The sequence below is a fragment of the Phoenix dactylifera genome, unplaced genomic scaffold, assembly GCF_009389715.1.
Source record: "Phoenix dactylifera cultivar Barhee BC4 unplaced genomic scaffold, palm_55x_up_171113_PBpolish2nd_filt_p 000130F, whole genome shotgun sequence".
NCBI classification, from domain to species: domain Eukaryota; kingdom Viridiplantae; phylum Streptophyta; class Magnoliopsida; order Arecales; family Arecaceae; genus Phoenix; species Phoenix dactylifera.
The window spans coordinates 60,252-81,557 of NW_024067692.1; the positions used below are offsets into that span (position 1 = coordinate 60,252).

At 37.7% G+C, this 21,306-nt stretch overlaps 1 protein-coding gene across 1 annotated transcript; it reads left to right on the forward strand.

The window, feature by feature from the left end:
* Window positions 1–508: 508 nt before the first annotated feature.
* Window positions 509–18,238, forward strand: LOC103714442 (nodulation receptor kinase-like). Its single transcript, XM_008801686.4, has 13 exons — window positions 509–744; window positions 830–946; window positions 2,201–2,351; window positions 2,539–2,610; window positions 2,731–2,802; window positions 3,017–3,088; window positions 3,181–3,359; window positions 10,712–10,935; window positions 11,362–11,488; window positions 11,580–11,648; window positions 12,850–13,039; window positions 15,226–15,358; window positions 17,559–18,238. Exons 2-13 carry the CDS (start codon window positions 877–879, stop codon window positions 17,892–17,894), a joined length of 1,695 nt encoding a protein of 564 aa, XP_008799908.2. The 5' UTR covers window positions 509–744; window positions 830–876; the 3' UTR covers window positions 17,895–18,238.
* Window positions 18,239–21,306: the final 3,068 nt, after the last annotated feature.

Below are 21,306 nucleotides of genomic sequence, written 5' to 3' on the forward strand. Positions count from 1 at the left end.
ACCACCCCATGAAATTAGAGAGCTTAGTAGGGAAGTATAGCTGTATTTAGAACACATCCAGAGGCATCCAATATCATTAAACAAGCAACCTTCTTCCAACGGATCAAAATGTTGTGCCTCACGTTGATGCTATTGTAGTCTTCTTTTACCTCCACGATGCAATGGAAGTAAAGAAAATGCATACCTGTGAAAGATTGCAAAGTCCACAATCTATCGCATCGAGTAATATTGTGAAATTTTAAATGGATCAGATCCACTGTTGAGCTGGTAGATCAATCGAACCATGAAACAATATGCACAATTAAGTTAATATTATTTTTTTATTTATTGTTATATATATTGGTTTTTACTTAATTTGTTATTTTTTCCTGTGCATTAGTGGGGGCCGAGAGGTCCCGTGCGTACCTTCTATCACGGAACTTTTCCCTCTTTTTTTTGGTCAAAGACGGAACTTTTCCTTCAAGTACGTCGAACACCAACTTTTATGTTTTTGACCACCTGACTGATAAAGATCCGAAATTTAACAGTTGACAGGTGCTAAGATGCGATCACCCCCAGAGACTTCTCCGCGACTTAACCCACAGAGACTCTTTCGTCTCTTCCTCTGGAGTGGACCTTCGGCAGCTTAGGCCGGCGACCGAGGGAAAGCGACGGCGATCGGAGCCACACCGAGGCAGATCGAAAGAGCTTCTTGCTCTGATTGTTTCGGTGATCTCCGGCAGCCCGGAGGCGGCGGCGAAGGGGGTTTGAATCCGAAAAACTGATGCTTTGTGGAATGTATCGCGAAGAGGGTTTTTGAGATCGTGTAGTGTTTGTTTTGTTATCGCAGAGCTGGGGCTATGGTGGGAAGCCGGCCATGGCGATTTTGTAGATAAGATGGCTGCGGGGATCGCTTGTTTTCTTCTCCTGGTTCTGGTTCAACGAGCCTGTGGTGATGACCGGCCAGGTCACAAAGTTACAACTCCTTTTTGATCATGCTTACATGTTATTGTTTGTTTCCCAAGTTTGAGATGTTTTCTTTTTTTTTTTGGAATTTATGATAAATTGATGATAGCTAACTTGGAGAATTTGAATGTTTTGGTTATGCCTTCTCTGAGTTATAGCCGCGTAGGGCTGGATTCTTATAAGGGCTAGAAGTTCATAATTATGGGCATGTTGAAAAAATTTCATGGATAAAAAAGGTTAGTGGTTGATGAATTGATGAGAGATTATGCTTGAGGAATTTCAGGATATGTCAATTAACATTGGATGCATTCAAAAAGGTATCAGGATATATCTTGGCTGTCTTTTGGATGCGTAACAATCATTTGTAATCATTCTTAAATTTTGCTGATTACTGAGGATAGATATGGCAAATTATAAGGAAAATCAAAAGGTTTGCATTTAGCTAGTATGTTTATGAGGCCAGGGTTAATTGGTTGCGATCACCTTGTGAATTGGTTTCATATAGTAAATTTTGTTTCATTGCTGTACAGCGAGTAGCCTTTTTTTTCTACAGGATATGTTTTCGTGAAGATTGGGTTTGTGCCGTGGAGTCCACAGACTGGTGAACTACTGGCTAATTCATTTTTAATTTTTTCTGTCGAGATAGTTCCAACATTAACTCTTTCTCTCTCTTGCTCTCAGAAAAAAAAAAGAGCGCATTATCTTTTGTTAACAAAAACTCATTCATGGCTCAAAACATGCAATGATCAGGGAACACGGACTTCAGGATTTAATAGTCTTCCTTTTTCAGAAAAATTAATGACATTACTGACAAAAGCTGAATAATTGAGCTACATTTCTTGTTTGAGGGAGATAGTTTTGGTAGAAGGATCCATGTTGTTAATTAGGTTAGCATTTTATCATCTCAACAAAGGAAAAGACTATGAGATCAATCAGGGTTGTGAAAACTGGAATTAAGTTTTGCTCACAAAATTGTTGAGTAAATTCACATAAACAATGTATTGTAAATTTTGTATGCCAGTGATGGAATAGAATTTGGTGGCTAGTGTAGGGTGTATGTACATATTAGGCCGGTGGATACAATCTCATTTGCATAGGAAGTTGATAGGAATTGCATCTGAAAACAATGATAATTTCATAAAGAAAATTTAAGAAGTAAAATGCTGGAATTCGATACAAGACACTTTCTAAAGTTGACCTTAGCTTTTCTTGCTAACCATTTGAATAATTAATGTACTGGCACAAATTTTTATAGTGGATGCGACGAAGGAGTTGAGGAATCAGTTGCTGGTGAGAAACCCAGGAAACAAAATTCTGGAGAAATGGCATGGGGACCCGTGCTTGCCTTCTCCTTGGGAAGGTTTGACCTGCGAGAAGAGGAATAATATGATTGTCATCACTAAGCTGTAAGTGCCTCCTACACATCACAGATTCATGCTTCCATATTACCGCATTTTCCTACTTTGCTTGCACTTAAGATTTGTTGATTGTAATGTATGCTGTTTCTACATCTTCTTCATTAGAACTTTGTAAGCTACATTCTAGTTTCTGACTACCGAATGCTAAATGGCAAACAATCTCATATATACTCAGGAATCTGTCATCGAAGAGTTTGCAAGGGCCACTTCCTACAGCCATTGGTTACCTAACGGAATTAGAGGAGCTGTACGTTTGACTATTTTTGATTGTCGAGATCTTTTTTTTTTTTTTTTGAGAATTAGAGGAGCTATCATATTTGACTTTTTTTTTCTTTTCTCTGAATCCAATAGTTCATTCTACGTGCAGGGATGTGCAGAACAATAACTTCACAGGGTCCATTCCGGAATCTTTTGCCTCTCTCCACCATTTATCAAAACTGTATGATGGTGACATATTCTTTTATCTTCATTTTTCTGTCTCAAATATGGCAATTGGGTCCATGACTAAACCAGGTCTATATTACTGTAATGAGAAGAAGAATTGAATCATGTTTCTCTGTTTTCCTTTTTTACGTAAGACAAGGACTATGTTTATGGAAATTGTCTTTTAACAAAAAGAGTTCAGCTTAACAATTTAAATTGTCCATTTTTAGGTATATCGGGTGCAACCGACACTTAAGCAGTGAACTCCCGCCTGCCTTAGTGACGGCGAATCTTACTATAGGGTATGCAAACTACCCAGAGTTATGTTATATCAGCAAATTAAAGGGCAACATATTGTTTTTTGTCTCATATGCCTCTTAACTATGATTGTCAGTTCTGAAAGCTGTGCTGATCGAGATCATTGTCACCCAGAGTCTTCTCAACGAACTGTTTACTTGATAAGTACTGTTGCTGGAGGATCTGTGGCCTTTACTCTTGTGCTTGGAATATTTTTCACTTGTTTCCACAGACGTGCACGCCAACCTGATAAGCGAAGTTTCCCAATTATAAAGAGTATGTTCACCAAAACTTCACCTTTTCGATTCAAGCTCAAATAAGAAACTTGTAGAAGGTGATGCAAGATATGTTCAGATTAAGATTATCAGGTTTTCTCAACTTTTATTAGTCATTTTCAGTTGTTCTGAAATGTAGCATAAGAATTTATGGTGTGAAAATGTCAAAGGGAAAAAGGGTATGGTATTACTTCAGCCTGAATGATAACAAATAATTGCATGATGCTATTTCCCTGCCCATGCTTATGTTTTTCTTTCATGAACTGGTAGGTAGATGAACATAATCCCTTATATCAAATCTCATCTTCAATTTTGTCTAGAATCTTTCCGAGTCTAAGGGAAGCTTGGAGTGTTTCTCTCTGGTTGCCTGATCTTATACTGGTAAATGCCCTTCTAGATTTATTAAAGGTCCTTCTCTTGCTTAAAGTTGCCTTACCCAGGAGTTGTACCACTAATTGATAGTTGATGTTATGTATGTATGTATATATAGAAAGATTAGGATCAAGTTATGCCTGGTGTAACTCTTATAGAGTTACAACCTTTTTGAATTGAACAATGTGGATTCCACATTGATAATCCATGTCAGGGTAGGCCGAACTAGACCGAACCGCCTGGTTCGGCCCATACCGACCCAACCCGATGGAAAACCGGATCGGTTTGCCTATTCGAATTGTTTCCGGCATCGAACCGGTCGGAACGAGTTCCGAACCGACCGGAATCGGCCGGTCCGAAGCAGACCGAACCGGCCGGAACCGTTCGAAACTGGCTGGCTCCATTTGAACTCAGTGTGAACCGGATGGTTCGCGCTGAGTCGACCCGGTTCGAAACCGGGCCTACTCCCTCTCTACTTTTTTTTGTTAAAAACAAGTGTTGTCCTTTCCAGTAGTTTGTTTTGGAAGTTCCACCAACTTTTTCTTCCCTCCAATTTGCGACATCACACTAATTCAGTGCGATTGAAGAAAGATCCAAGCCTAAATAAGGTGTACTTTTTCTCTCCTATCTCATTCTCTCTATTTTTTTTGTTTGAAAAAATAGCTCGAAATTTGCAAAATAAAGAGAGTTCATGCCAAAATTTTCTATTTGGCCTTGATTTTACTATATGTTATAGATCTACAGATGATCTATACGATGACATAAAATTTTTAATTTTAAAATTATATATACTTTTTTAAAATATATATATAAAAAATAAAATTAAAAAATATAAAATCAGAAGTGTATTTAGGAGCATGCAAGCTACTCTCCAGCAAAATTTGATGTCCATTTATTCAAGTTTTGATGCGATCACGCGCACAGTGGCCTAGGTCTAAATTTGAAAAAAATTGAGACATAAGTATCCTTTAATGCATGCTCACGGAGCTCGAAAAATATATGTAGCTTGATGAGCAAGGATCGCCTCCATGACTGGCCAGTTTCGTAGTCAGCGAGGCTAGGGTCGATGCAGGACCATGGGCAGAGAGCAATATTCCACGCCTCTTTCCAGCTGATCTGCCATAGCTATAGGAGAGGCGATCACCATATGACTCCTCTTAGAGATATGATCGAAAGATGCTTAGATGAGGCCATTACTACCCAGTCGACTGTTAGATGTATGCCCTAGAAGCCAATCTGGCTGACACATTATTAATTCTGAGATATAGTTTTATACTTGACTTTATTATTATTGAATAATAAATGGGCATCTTTTTCATTCATATTGTGTATGTGTCTATGAATCGTCCAAAAAATTAATAAGATGATGATGCATATCCTCAAGAGTTGAGAATTTGAGCTATGTGTCATTGGTGATTAATTCTTAAATGCTTCTGATCGATAGATCATCACGAGGATGGTGATTGATCCGATGAGATTAGTGTACAAATCATTTTTCTTTTGGGTGGACGAGTTTCAAGTGCACAGTGTAGGGACACTGAAGTGATAGTGCAGGTGCTTGTTAGAGAACAAGAGGACTGAGTGTGACCAAAAACAAGAAGTCACATGGATGTCTAGCCACTCGTCAGTGACTTGCTTGATGTTGCAGTAGTGTGACTAGTTCTTTAACTTGCGGTGCTTCGGCTATTCATAGTGAGGTTGCTGTAGTTTGACTGCACGTATACATGGTCTCCAGCCATATGGATTCTTGTGGTGTAGATTGGATGCAGTAGGTTCACTGTAGGAGTAGGGTATGCACCTACATGGAATCTATCGATCTTGGTAGATAAGAAGTGATCCTATATGATTTATAAGACTGAGTTTATAAGACCTCGGCCAGGATAGTATGTACAGTGGAAAAGGAGTTTTCCACTTTCGAACTTAAGTCGAATAAATCTTGATATATAACAGATGATGGGGTTTGACGAGTTATTCCTCCGTCCTGTAGGGATCTACGATATAAGGACTGTCTCATACGATAACTGCACTTAGAGGTTCATCATTCCATTCTGCTGGGTTGCCGCTACATGCTACTAGGTGTCATTGATGGATTGTGAGACTCAAAGGCATTCACTTGATGATCAGTGAACCCGAATGAGAATAGTTGGAATTGTTCCAACCCATTGAAAGGAGTTTCAATGATATTGTGATAGGGATCACAATATATCTCACTACCAGACAGAATAGAACCTATGGGGTCACACATATTAGAGGTATTGACCGATCCGATGGTTGAATTATGATTTGGAATCACAATAGTTCAAGATTGTCAATTTGATTGATAATTGATTAACCTACTAAGAGTTAGTGAGTTGAAGAAGGAATAATTATAATTGGATTGCAATTTAATTGAATCAATTGGATTTAATTAATTGGGCTTGATCTTATTAAATAAGAGTCCTACTTGGAGTAGGACTCCTAGAGTCCTAATTAGATTAGGACTTCAAATTATTAGAATCCTAATTGGATTAGGATTTCTAAAGTTCTAATTGGATTAGGACTAAAACTAAATGAGTCCTAATTGGATTAGGATTCCTAAAGTCCTAATTAATTTTGATTTAATAAATCAAGATGACTCCTAATTAGATTAGGATTGAAGAGTTCAAATTGAGTCATGATCCAATTGGGTCCTAATTGGATTAGGACTCTTATGGATAAGTCCAAATTGATTTATAAATTAAAGGAGACCTAATTAGATTAGGACTCACTTAAAGAGGGGCCATCTAATCCTCCTTGGAGGAGGATTAAGTGCACACAAGAGGGCCCCTCCTCTCTTTTTCCTTATGTGCGGCACAAAGGGAGGGGCGTACGCCCCTCCTTGGAGATAAGGATGGAGCTCCTAAAATTTAGGAGCTCCACACGCCCAAAGAGAGGAAATAAGGGGCGGACCCCTTAAGGGATTTTAGGCTATTCCATTCAGCCGTGATATCTCTCTCCTCATCCCTCTTTTGTGCCATGAAATACAAGAGAGAAGGTCTCTCTTTCCAGCCGTAAGGGAATAAAGAAAATGGGTGTTGGTGGCCTCCATCTAATTCCTTCTTCCACCAAAATAAAAAGGTAGCAAGAAGGGTGAATCTGGTTCTCCCCTTCTAGTCCTTCTTCCACCTCTCTAAGGCAATCAAGAGTTGATTCAAAAGAGAGAATTTCAACCATCAAAACAAATCTCTGCAAGGGAGCTAGCGCCCCGGGGAGATTCAGGCATTTGGATTGGTTCTCTGCCTCGTGTGGATATCCATAGAGGCCGGACACGTGTACGGCTTTAAGCGAACCTTCCAACAAATACCACGATTAAAAGTTTGCGGTGATCGTCTATCCGTACAAGATAAAGATCTGATCTTCCTAATCTTATAAAAAAGTTTTAATCCTAATCTATCTACGAACGTCGGTTTTAAAATACGTTATGCGATGAACGGATCCGCGCATGCCTCTTCCGCTGCATCTCTGATTTTTCTACGGCGTGCGGGGATCCCAACATCAATTTGGTCAGGAGGGCGATATACATCCTTCCAACATGTCCAGGCAGAGAGAGGCACAAAGGATAAGCAGACAAAGAGTGGCACAAAGGATAAGCAGGCAGCAAGTGGCACAAAGGATAAGCAAGCAGCGAGTGGCACGAAGGGTAAGAAAGCAGCGAGTAGCACGAAGAGTAAAAAAGGCAGCTGCCCAATACACCAAAAAAAGAAAACAAAAGGTACCTACAGCCCCAATGGAGAATATGGAGGAAGAGCCAGTTCACTCAGATTAAGAGACCAGGAGTAGTAGTTCTAGTAGTCATGGATTTGCCGACCAAAAAGAGAGGAGAGGACATGAGACCACCGTTTATGCTACAGTGTGGTCTTCGATTCACTGGTGAGTCCTAGTTTACGCATGTTACACAAGCTAGAGATCATGGTGCATAATTTGGTGAAGCCCGCGAGGATTCAATTGTATATAGGAGACGGGCTCCTCGAGGTCATTCAGAAAGACATGATGCAGCTTGCAGATGATCTCGCACGTGGAGTAGAATTTTTAGATGTATCAAGTTTCGAGTCTGGATCCTATTACCCACAACCACAAGCAGCCTATGATCCATACTGATACGGATATGGATATGTACGTTCGAGGTACCTTCTAGTGGCTACTATCCTGTGCAGCTCGGAGCATCTTACAAATTGAATTTTGCTGCCGGCTTATTCGAATGTGCTCCTTCACAGCTATTTTATTAGCCAGTGTATTGGATAGAGGACACCTTTCAGAGCCAGAGTTTTAGCAAGAGATTCGAGAGTGCTTATAACCTAGAGCGTGTTCCTTATGGGATGAACATACAAGACTACAATACCATTTGGTTAGAGGGGTAGGCTGATGTGTCTCCGACTATGCTAATAATCTGGATATCTACGAGAGGCATCGCCACTCGACGAGATTTTAGATATCAATATGTATGTTGTACTTTAAATATATGTAATTGATTGTATTATTTTATATTTTTTATCTTACTACTTGAATTGAGAATATTTCATATTGTTTCTTATAGCATGCAGCATTTTACTAATTATTTTATATTTTGCATCATTTTAAAACAATCATATACTTCATTCAGGTTAAATCGGAAATATAGAAACATCAAAAAATATTAAAAAATATCAAAAAGTATCAAATTGGACTTAAAATCATTGAAAATGTTCAAAAAATTGATTACCAATTAAATCAACTTAAAAAATTTCAAAAAAATAGGCATGCCGGTACGGAACTGGTACGCCCAAGCATACCATGTGTCGGTACGGTAACGAACCAGTACCATACCGAGTTGTCTGCCAATCGGTACGGATCCTAGTATTAGTTCGGCGGACCTTGATCTGTGTCATTGAATATGGTCTATTATTTTTAAACTGTATACACACTAATGATTTGGAGATTCCTAGCCTATGTATCAAGTGATCAAAAATTGAATGGTTTAAATAACACAAACAATTGACCACTTGATGCATAGGCTCAGGGTCTCAAAATCATATGATTTTTGCAAATAAGCAGTTAGTGATCGTAGATCACATTCAGTAGCTTAGATTATTGATGTAGGACCCTCATTATTCAATTCCAAAAAATGGTGCGACTCTGTAAGAGTTACATCATGTGTAACTTGGACCTAATCTATATATATAGTTATCTTTTATTTCTCTTGTACAGCTTGGCATGGTGGTGATGGGTGACCACATTCTCTCTCTCTCTCTCTCTCTCTCTCTCTCTCTCTCTCTCTCTATGTATGTATGTATGTATAGACATATATGTATATATATCTTGAGCTCTTGCTCCATGTTGAGTAACTCAATTTTCTTATATGTTTAGCTCTTCTATCATGGTATCAGGGCCTCCATGAAAATCATCCTAGACAACATTAGACCACTATCATCTTATTAAATTGAATCAGTCCAGCTGTGCTTGGATCGGTCTTGAAACTACCAAGAGAGCATCCCCAAACTTCCAACATATCAATCATCTTTGCACAGATCTATTTGCAGATCTATTTGTGCTCAGATCAGTCCCTTTTTTTTTCATCTGTTATTGCTGTAGTTGTTATGTCACTGTTGCTGCTTTGTTGCTGAATTGCTGGTGCTGTCATTATGTTGCATGTCAACTGTTTGATCTTATCCTTATGTGGTTCTATGTGGTTTCTAGTAATATTTCTGCAGCATTGCTTTCTGCTATATCTGATGTAATTGACACCGCGCTCACTACGTGTTCTCAGTCACTGCTTACCTATTGTTTGGAGTGGTATTGCAGCTATACTACAGCTAGCACATCAATTGTCGTTTGTTGCTGGTTCTCACTCATATTTCAGCCCTCATCTTTTGTGCTGTTACATCCACCTTTGTATGCATCATATTGAGGCCATATTCCTCCAAATTTAGCCACTGTTGATACACTAGCTGATCCTTTGTTTTGAAGCCATTATTGAGCATCTTTCTTCACCATGTGCTTAGTGATTGTCTGGCCTTCCTTTCTTCTTTTTGAGTGTTAACATTCGTTGCATCATGGCGTTAGTGATGTTATTGGAGGGTTTGATGTTAAGTCGGAGGGACCATACTAACTATTAAGCATGGTCCATGACTCTCAAGATGTATCTTCATGGTAGAGATATGTGGGGCCATATTGATGGCACAGACCCCAAGCCTACCCCGGATGGTGATCCAAAGAGTGCAGTGGCCAATAGTAGATAACCATATCATGGCTATTACATCACGATGAATGGCTCCTTCTATTTGGCTTTGCCTAGAAAAGTTCATGACGGCTCATGACATGTGGGATTACTCAGCCACCATGTCCAGTCAAGACATGCTCCAGGATATCAACTTATGCAACAGCTGCTTTCCAAGATGCTTGCTGTAAAGTATTTTATTCATTCATGATGGACTTTTGGCAGGAGTTGACTAGCATGGGGCCCTGTGTTTGTGCATTGTGCATGTCTGAGCTACCAAAGTGTCAGGATCGATAACATCTTTTCTCTTTTCTGATGCATTTTCTACCATAGTTTGAGTCCTTTCAGGGACAATCTTGCATCATTCTTCTTTGCCATATCTAGGTGCTGCTTATTTAGAGCTTGTTGCCGAGGAGATTTGCTTGCATATGCTTGTGCTCCATAGCTGACTCAACTGAATAAGTTTTTATGATAACAATGAATAAATCAATCACTTTCACATCTATCCCCAGATCCTTTCCAACTTTTGAGTAGGTATCTACATTTTTCCAAGATTTGACATTTTCTTTGTTTCCTAATATCATACTTTCGTATATGCAAATTAAATATACTTTCAAGTATATTTTAGAATTACAGCCCTCTGGATGTTTTACAATGTTCAAGCACCCCTTGGTTACCATGTCGGTTGTAGATTTAGTTGGTCTGTTTTATGATTTTATCGCTTTTAAATTGATGCTCTCTTTTTATGTGAAACACCTTCATACATGCAGATCCAGTTTTCTCAGAGTCCAGCACTCTTGACCCTCATTCAAGCCCTGTGGTACAGCAGTTCTCTCTTAAGTATATTGATAATGCCACATGCCACTACAAAACCTTGATAGGAGAGGGTGGATTTGGAGCTGTGTACCGTGGTACTCTGCCACATGGTCAAGAAGTAGCAGTAAAGGTTCGATCAGCCACCTCCACTCAGGGAACCCGTGAGTTTGATAATGAGGTAAAAAAAAATTATAGAGCATCTTTCTTTTAGTTGTATACTTTGGGTTGGGGGGGGGGTACAGTTTTGCGTTCTTTAACTACAGAGAGTTAAGCTTATATTATTCTTGGGTTCTATACAATGTAGTCTTATTATGAACATACGAGCATCTTTAATTTAGGTGCATGCTTTTGGTGCATCAGCCAAATCTGGCATTAGTAGGAGTCTTGGAACTTGGGAGTGTCTGTCATTGCTAGGTTCCATATTGATTGCTTTATATTCCTATACCACTACTACCTAATGGGATGGTGGTCATGATGAGTGCTTTTTCTACTTTCCTGAATGAGTTTTGGTTTTCAGTTACCTCCTGACAACTTTGTGCAATCAATATCTTAACCAAAAGAGCACACTTACTCTAAGCATTCTTTGCTATGACATTTTCCCCAGGTAAACCTTCTTTCGACTATTCGGCATGAGAATTTGGTCCCACTTCTTGGATACTGCTGTGAAAATGATCAACAAATTCTAGTTTATCCCTTCATGTCTAATGGTTCACTACAAGATCGTCTCTATGGTAGTTATCTTCTGATGAAGGACTATTTAACTTCAATTTGCCTTCTCCTTATATTTTTCTTTTTCTTAATCATGATTTTCTTTGTTTACAGGGGAGGCAGCCAAAAGAAAGGCTCTTGATTGGCCAACCAGACTCTCAATTGCTCTTGGTGCTGCACGAGGTAAGTATCCTCCTATTGATTTACTTTTCTACTTGATCATATTGGGTATAGGCGGTGGAAGGTCAATCTTGTAAATTTTGCTGACTTCTAATTGCTAGATACCGTTATAATTTTTGGCTGGATATTCACAAAACATCTAATATTGCCTTTGATATTTTTCTTTTTTTAATTGAACTGTAGAAAGACAGAAGGAATAAGTTCATGTTGAGAAAAAAAATTCTTTCATACTTTTCAATATTATAAAAGTAGAATCAAAAAAAAAATCTGAGTAACATGAATCAAGCCTTGTCCTTGTCCATACCTCTTTCCTATCTTGCACATGGCATGCCATCTCAATTATTTCTTTGCCGGTTTATCCTTTAAGTTCATTCTATTCATTTTAAATTTGCTTTCAAGTCTTCACTGTATCTTAACGTTCTCGTTGCCTTCCTGTTCATCTTATGATAAATGAACTCATAAAATCATTTCTACTCTTTTGTGTTAGAGGTGGTGAATGAATTAGCTCATGTTACTCTTCCTGAAAAATTCAAGAAATATCTCTTTGCTATATGGTATGGGATATGTGCCTACATAAATTTATTATGGTGAAGCTATTAAAATCAATGATTTATTGATGGTCCATCTTTGGAATTTTTTATGATATAAAGTATATGTCATGTACGGTACAGACAGCTAGTTTATTAGCCAGTTGTAAATGTAGATTCATTTACCAATTGTGATAAATTGATAATATTCACATGTTTCTTAATCACCAAAATAGGATTACCCAGAACTTCTTATTATCTTAATAAACTGGTGGGTTAACCTGTCCTTTCATCAAAGAAAGATGAAAAAAAGATGACAATTTGATCAAATTAACTCATATTTTAGGTTTTATATAATATTCGTTTAAGTCAGCATAGTGTTTCAGTGTCTAGGTCAATCTTCAATAACATTTATTTCTTATGATTAAGCTGTCCATTATGTTCTCTTAGACTGCTTAACGGTCACAAGTTGTCTGAACAGATATATATTCAAACCAACTGTATGTGTACACTCTAGACCTGGCAAACAGGCAAGCCTTTGGAAACTTTAATTGGTATTTGCAAGTTTTGTTCTTTAATTGTTTAACTTTTAATATATGGATGGTTTTTAAATCCTTTTCTGTATTGGTAAGTAAAAAATAGTTTGACATCTAGTTTTATTTTCTAATATAATTCAGGCTTAATGTATCTGCACACTTTTGTTGGACGGTGCATCATACACCGGGATGTAAAGTCAAGCAACATTCTTTTAGATGACACCATGTGTGGCAAGGTGGCCGATTTTGGCTTTTCTAAATATGCACCACAAGAGGGAGACAGTGGTGCTTCTCTGGAAGTGAGGGGAACTGCTGGATACCTGGATCCAGAGTAAGTTTATATATTTTTTCTTAGATGGTTGAAAGAAACTTTCTATAGATATTCTTTTTAACTCACATTCTTAAGCCCTCATTAGATGTTACTCTTATGTTCTGATTTTGTATCTTGCTCATGTTTTGAGATATCTTATAGTGGATTGATATTGAAGTCAACTGGAGCTGATAAGTATATCAAGTATAGTCATAGAAGAGTTTGTACCTTAAAGCTTTCTCTCCAACAAGGAGAAGATTCAAACTTTGGACGTCGGGTTACGAGGAGTATAACAACTGCTGTAACACTTTATAAGGCCTAACTCGGGCCAAAAAGAGTGACTATCAAGAAGAACATCCAATATTACATTTGTTCAAGACTGAATTTCTAATCTTCTTTTGACAACTGAACAAAGATTCTGTGAGGCTTCTATAAAACTTAAAATAGGTTTTCCAACCTGAAAATGACTTTCGCTTAAGTCCCATCATATGGGTTGATCTCTTAACCCGTATGCCTGGTCTCACCTAAGTAAACAAGGTTCATTGCATGTTTGATTTCACAAACTAGATGCAAAAAAAAACAGACCACTAAACATGACCTGGTTTGGCCCTTTTCCTTTAAACTTCAATAGCTCCAGCTCCATTGGTTCCCTCTAATCTAGTTCCCGTATCAAGATGTTCATTGCATTACAATCTCTCTTAGAAGTTTGCTAGGAGCTGCAGATCTGGTTCTGTTAATTCCATATGTGGCTTTAACTACCTATTTCTATAAAGCCTCCAAAGACGTTCAAATATCCAAAGCATGGTCTGCCGTACTGGTCTGTATCGGCCGGTACAGGCCGGAACGTTCCGGTCTGGCTTGAGACCGGTACCGGATCAGTGTGGAATTCGGTACCAGTAGTTTATTGTTGAATGACCGGTACGGGATCGGTTCGGACCGGTCCGGGCTGCCACCGGTACGCCGACCGGTACCGGTACGGCGGACCTTGGTCCAAAGCCTTTTGCCAACACAAATGGTATCCATAAAATTTTTTAAAAAACTAACTGTGCAAGCTTTCTCAATACTTGTTCATTTTGACTTACTAATATCTTTTAGATAAAAACTGAAACTGAAACTGAAAAGAGAGTAACAAGATGGTGATAAATTGATTGCACTGGCCCTCAGCCTCCTCTTATGGGCTAATAACCTTCATCTTTTAGATGAAGAGGGATTGGCTGGTACATTCTTTACTCGCAAAGTGCTATAAGCCTATAACTATATGCTGCTATCCTTGCATGATAATTTGCCTATCTTGAAGTAAAGAAGTGATCCTATTGTTATCATTGAAGAAAGTTCTACAGTTCGGGAGAATGTGTTTTTACAAGCATTGGTACCTAAGCCATCAAGAAAGTGGTTGACACTTTATGGGAAAATTTCTTTCTTTGAGTCCCAACTATGTGTTCTTTTCAAAAAGATTCATGTGTTCTTGTGTTCTCCATTCGCATTTTGTTGTTAATGCTGCTGTTATCTATGTATTTTCTTTGTAAGCTCCAAGTCAATTTGTTTTGTAAAAGTCAAGCTTAACTTCTTTGTATTCATTCAAAACTCAAGCTTCTTTGACCTCAGTATCTCTCTGTAGAGAAAGGCGCTTGCTGCACCCAAGTTTGGAAAATCAAAGTAATTGAAATTTAATAAGTCAGATGGCAATCTTAATTGTCATCTAATCTTTTGCAACAGTAGTTTCTACTTTCTTGTCTTGATTATGTTTCAAAAATGGAATGCTCAGTTGTCTCGAGTACTTGAATTCTGGGATTTTTTTTTATTATGAGTCATCTAAGTTATTAAAATACTGCTGCATAATCAAGTTCAGCTCTCTGGTAAGCAATTGCATTGCTTGCAGCTGCACACTAATAAGCTCGAATTATGTTTAACCATATCCAAAACATTTTCCCAAGCAGCATCTGTTGGTCTGTGTACTACAGCTTAGCCCATGAGTTTGATTGCAAGATGATACAGAATTTGAAGCAAGCTGATCAAAACTCTAGCGTTGTGATCAAGCAACTTCTGAGTCTGAATGATTGCTAGGCCACCAAGTCACAAAGTTATAACAAATCTGAAACCAAAAGCTTTATTATATTCTCCTAAACCTGTCATGTTCAGTGACCAGAAAATTATTGGAAGATGGAAATATAAATACAAGTTGTAATGTTCACATTGTTTTATTGCAGATATTATTCGACCCAGCAGCTATCAACCAAAAGTGATGTCTTCAGCTTTGGAGTGGTTCTTTTAGAAATTATAACTGGAAGAGAGCCTCTAAATATACACAGGCCACGCAATGAGTGGAGCTTAGTTGAATGGGTATGGTTTTCAAGTTTTATATACTTGTTCCTCCCCCCAAAAAAAGTGCATACTCCTTTCTGAACATAATATCTGAACTTTCTGTTTATAAAGCTTGCTACAAAGATAAGTTTTCTTCGGATAACAATGAAGTTTTGGCAGTTGCAGCCTTCCTAGCTAGGCAACCGGTGAAGAATTGCTTTGTCTTAGCATTTTCTGATGGAATAATTTTGCTAGAATATGCATTTGCAAGAAAACATTATGAATAACTTTGCCCTAATAAATGTTTTTTGCATCTAAGGGTGAGCCTTGGAGCAACGATAAGGTTGCTCCATTATACACTGGAGGTCATTAGTTTGAAATAAGGAAGCAACCTCTCCACATGTGAGGGTAAGGCTACATACATCTGATCCTCCTCAGCCCTACAATGGTAGGAATCTTGTGCACGGGACCATCCTTCTTAAAATATATTTTGCATCTGCACTTAGAAAATGCTTTTCATTTTTTTCTAAGAAATAAAGAAAACATTCTTTTTCAATCCCTTTTCCTTTATAACACCATTTTCCCATTCTTTAGAACTCGGTACAAGACATGATTTCTTCTTTTTTTTTTTAACTTGTGGTCATTCTTTTTATGTATTATAATCATCACTTTCTAACACTTTTTCAGAGTAAGTTACAAACACTTATTTTAAAGTTTATTACATGGTTTATTTTCTATTGTTGCAAGCATGGTATGCTGTACCGATCGGTACCAGCCGGTACTGGGCATACCGTACCGGTACCGATGGGTACCGGTATCGGTACGCTAGTGTCGGTACGCCTGGCGTACCGCATACCATACCGTACTGATACTCGGTACGCCTATGCTAGTACGGCATCGGTACGGGGTTCGATACCGGTACGTCGAACCTTGGTTGCAAGTATGTTGCTGGTTAGCAGTAGAGATCTCAGCTATGTGATTCTCCTGTGCTAAAAAATCATGTGGCAAGTGGACAATTTTTATTTGCACATGCATCATGTCTGAAATATGCATCTTTGGCTGGATAGCAAGAATTATCATTGTACAACTTGTAATCCGACTGGCAAGACGATGATAGGACAAAAATTATACTGTACATGGATTTCTTGCAGATCTACACTTGCTTTTAAAGTTGGTGTCTTCCTCCTTTTACAGAAATCCTACTCATTCAAAGATGGTTGGCAAACACAAGCAGCACAAATTTAAAAATGATTGACATTAGTTATTGTTTCCCTACACAACTCTTACAAGACATGCAGTCTCCTTTTGGATATCAGAAATCATAATGAAGTCTGGGAATGTTAAGTAATTTGTAGAAATTCTTTCCTTGTACCTGCCCTTCATAGGTTTCTATTTTCCCATGCTTGGGAGAAATGACCTGAATTTGTTTTTGTTCATGTTCACCGTGGTGAACATCATGAACTAGAAATCGCATTGTCACACAGAGACAATGTTTTGACCCAATTGCATACCATTTCATCATCTTACCCTCCCCCATTTTCAATCTTGTGTTGCTCCACCATTTATGCCAATCTTGCATTTTTTGTTGAGATCACTGATATAGCAATCTTTCTGTTGATCAATGCTTTCACAAAGCTTAGGGTCTTATCTCTTGTCATTCGTATCCCTAACCAAGCTTGAGTTGAGCTTACCTAGCCCTAGACTTCACCTTCAACTCTTGAGCTCCTTCCACATATCATCTCAACATGCTTCTACTTTGACCCAACATTGTCTTGTTCATGATGTATGTGGTCATTGTGTATGATCTCTCCTCTTGACTTCAAGGCAAATATCGGATATGATTGTCCATCAATATCATACTAGGATTTGAGGTACTCCCACCCTTCTACTTGCATATCTTGTCCAACCTATAGTCTGTGAGGTGAATGTCCTACATTATCACCTGGATATGCTGGACATCTTTCAGAACCATACTTCACAAATACATTAATTTTTAAATGCTCCATGATATGATGTTCTGCATGATTCCTTTAGATGTTTAGCTAGTTATAAGAAATGGACGGTACATCTCATGTGACAATCACCACTTTGTGTTTTCTTTAGTTAAATGAATAATTGATTTTGGCAGTCAAAATGTTTTCCATTCAAATATAGCAGTTCATTTTACAGCACCGAAATCTTCCATCTTAAATCTTGCCTTGCAAAGCTCAGTTCTAACTGATGCATTATTTGTATCTAGGCAAAACTATTCATTAGGGAATCAAGGATTGAAGAAATTGTAGATCCTAGTATAAAGGGTCAGTACCATTCAGAGGCAATGTGGAGGGTGGTAGAGGCTGCATTAGCATGCACCGAGCCCTTCTCATCCTACCGCCCCAGCATGGTGGATATTGTCCGGGAGCTGGAGGATGCATTGATAATTGAGAACAACGCCTCGGAATATATGAGGTCCATTGAAAGCATGGGAGGGTCCAATCGCTTTTCAGTGGAGAGGAAAATATTTGCTCCATCTTCAGTACCTACTGAACCATCTTCAACTCACTGTCAAACCATTGCTGCTCCACTTCCCAGATAGTTATGCATGGATCATCAGACAAATGGTGGAACACTAAACAAAATTCAGTTATAGACAAACAGATTGTTGTGAAACCATTTTCAGTTTCATGTATTTATTTATGGTAAATGAGAAGTAGTTGGTGGGGCATCTCTCTCTTAATTTTTTTTGGGGAAAACTTGGTGGGGCATCTTAGGCACAAGGAATTGCAGGGAAGTGCATGATCCTTGTGTTGGTTTTCTATCACCAGTACATGTATAAACAATTTGTGGCTATCAATGCTTTAGCCACTTTTCTGAGAAAATTACATCAAACCATCTTTCGCTACTAAATGCCAAATTTACATCCTGTTGCTTTTTAATTAACAACCACTTGTGTGACTATTTGTGCTATCTACTTTTTGAGAGCACTAACGTGGGAAAGGGAATGTATAGTTATTGTAGGGGCATGTACTGCTATAGTCTATTGGAATAATCAACAGACAGTTATGTGGGAATTGATAAGTGCACCCATTTTTCCCTTTCTTTAAGCCTTTCTAAAAAGTTATAATAGTCTTTTACCCAAAGAAGAGCCATAACAGTTAAAACATGCTTAGTAATTTGCTATTTGCGTATTTTTTGTTGCTATGTTTTATGTATATATGTTTGTGAAGCTTTACTGATGGTAAAAATGAAAACAAAGGTGTTTCGAAAATGAAGAATAAGTTCTAGAAACCTAGCCAACGAGATTGCGTTTGCAGTTGTGTATCAGTGCTAAAAGAGAAGTTCCACTGTATTAGTGCTCATAGTTATCCTAATATTAACCAAAATACAGTGCCTATAAGCAATGCAATTAAGATATTGCAAGTATGATACTTGAGCAATGTGTAGAAAGATAATGAAATTATAAATATCAAGTTATAATTAAAATAATAAGTAATTTGTGGAGAGAAATATTCTTTATTGGAAAATTGGCTTCCTAAAATCATGAAATTTATTTTGATTTTTTTAACCTTTGCATTGGAGAAAAAGATTTCTGAATTTGTTTTTCTTTTTTGCACAGACTCTAAATGGCCAATATTTTTTTCCTAAAATAATCTAAATTCAATTTTTTCTTACAATATTTTTTCTAGAATAATTAAGAAGAGTCTCCCTCAAATTAGAGCTTATTTAAAATATTTTTGAAAATTTTTTTCTGCATGCATGGAATTAGTTAATGGCTTTCTAAAATATCTCTATATTTGATTTTTTCCTAAAAAATTTAAGAACTAAGTCTACATGCATTGGGGGAAATATTCTTGAAAGGAATATGGCTTCCTAAATTTTTTTTTCCTATGCGCGACAATTTCTAACATAATTAGATATACGTTGCTTCTTAAAATTATAAAATTTATTTTTATTTTTTTACCTCTATGTGCATGGAGAAATTTTTTTTTTGTTTTTTTTTTGTGCATGGACTCTAAACCATTTAATATTTTTTTAGAATAATCTAAAATTTATTTTTTTTTACGATAATTTTTTTTCTGAAATAAGTAAGAAGAGCCCCCCCCCCCCCCCCAAAAAAAAAGAACTTATTTTTATTTTTTTCAATTTTTTACTTCTACATGCAATCAATTAGTTAATGACTTTATAAAATAATTGTAAATTCAATTTTTTTTAAAAAAAACTAAGAAGAGTATTTAAGTCTAGTAGCATAGGGGAAAATATTCCCAAAAGAAATATGGCTTTCTAAAAAAAAAATCTATATATGATGATTTCTAATATATTTAGATATATAGTACTTCGTAAAATCACCAAATTTATTTCAAATTTTATTTTTTACTCTACTGGGGTAGAGAGAAATATTTTTGAAAGTGACAAAATGGTGATCCCTAACATATTTAGATATACACAGCTTTCTAAAATGATGAAATTTATTTTAAATTTTTCTCTCTATATGTATGGAGGGAAATATTCTTAAAAGGATCAGGACTTCCTAAATTTTTTCTCTCCTGATAATTTCTAATATATTTAGATATATATATATTTTAAAATATTAATTTTTTTTTTTGGAATTTTGGAGAGGGTTGAGTTTTATAGAGATAGTGAAGAGATGTGGCTTACCTTGAAAAAAAAACATGGAAAGGTTTCAGGGTGAGAAGAGAAACAGGTTGACATATTATCCACCAGGTAGTAAGCAAGGGCGGCCCAAAACATTTGGGGGCCTAAGGCGAATCCAATAAATGAGGCCTTTTTTTAATAATAAATTTTTTAATAAATATAAAATACTTAAAAAATGATATGAAAATAGATAGCTATTAAGTACACTATTTCAACGAAGATGCATGAATCTAATAAAAACAGACAAGAAACTTTTTTAATTTAATATAACTCTTCAATGGGAGCACAGAAAAATAATTACTCTAAAAGAAGGGCCATGAAACTGATTAAATAACTGAGATAATGCTTGACAATACTATTTACCCCGTCAAGCAAGTGCAGAATAGGAAAAGGTCATCCCATGGCACTTCATGGCCAAGGTAAAAAAAAAGAATTTGTCCAGAAAGAGGCCTCCCTATAAAAGAAAGTAGGGGCATTATGGAAAATTCACTCCATCTAATTAATAAAAGTCCCATCCCACCATCTCCCCTTCCAATGAGTACCCAAGCAGCGACTGCAACATCACACAGCAGCCATTGAACCCCCTCCCTCCTTTTCTCTCTGTACCACCCAAGAGGGAAGAGGGAAGAAGAAACCGAGAGGAGAAAATTAAAAAGAATCTCCACCCTCCAAGAAGTCCATTTCCAATCCCCCTTTCTTCCTGATGGCCCGGCTGGGTCAGGAGTAATGTGAGGGAAGGAAAACCAAGACCAAAACCAAAAAAGAGAAGGGATGAAAGATGAGAGTGGCTTCAGGCGTGTATCAAGCCAACCAAATCCTTTTCTTCCTGATGGCCCACTGCCCAGGCCAGCGCCCAGCTACGACTCTAGCTATTGGAGACGGATGGAAAAGGCAGAAGGCTACAGATTAAATAAAAAAAAAACTATGCTGTGGGAACCGTGGGTCGGGGGCCGACCGCCTAAGTCGCCTAAGGCCCGAGCCGGCCCTGGTAGTAAGATAGTATCCATCAACTTATTTATACAATAATAACATCACGACCTTTTTGAAGGGAATCATACAAGCCCATCCATCCATCCATCCATCGAACGCTGGTACACCCCAAGCTCAATCCTCCTGCACGGCTGCATCGATCTCGTGCATTTCACGTGTCAAGTACTAGAGCACCGCAGCGCACGGAGCCGGTCCTTACCTATCAGCCTCGCAACCTGACCTCACACACAGCCATCGAACCCTCTCTCTCAATCATGGGCCCATCCACCTAATCCTCCATCTCTCGCCCCTATCTGAGTTGGTTCCTTCCGAGTCCGTTTCAAGGTCTCTCTAGCATTGTACGCGATAAAAAGGTTAAAAATGAG

What these genes read in the sequence shown, in the direction of transcription:
- LOC103714442 (XM_008801686.4), top strand. Translation starts at nt 877, where the DNA reads ATGGCTGCGGGGATCGCTTGTTTTCTTCTCCTGGTTCTGGTTCAACGA. An exon ending in CTGTGGTGATGACCGGCCAG is followed by an intron (nt 947 to 2,200) that starts GTCACAAAGTTA and finishes AAATTTTTATAG; the next exon opens with TGGATGCGACGAAGGAGTTG. An exon ending in AGTGGAGCTTAGTTGAATGG is followed by an intron (nt 15,359 to 17,558) that starts GTATGGTTTTCA and finishes ATTTGTATCTAG; the next exon opens with GCAAAACTATTCATTAGGGA.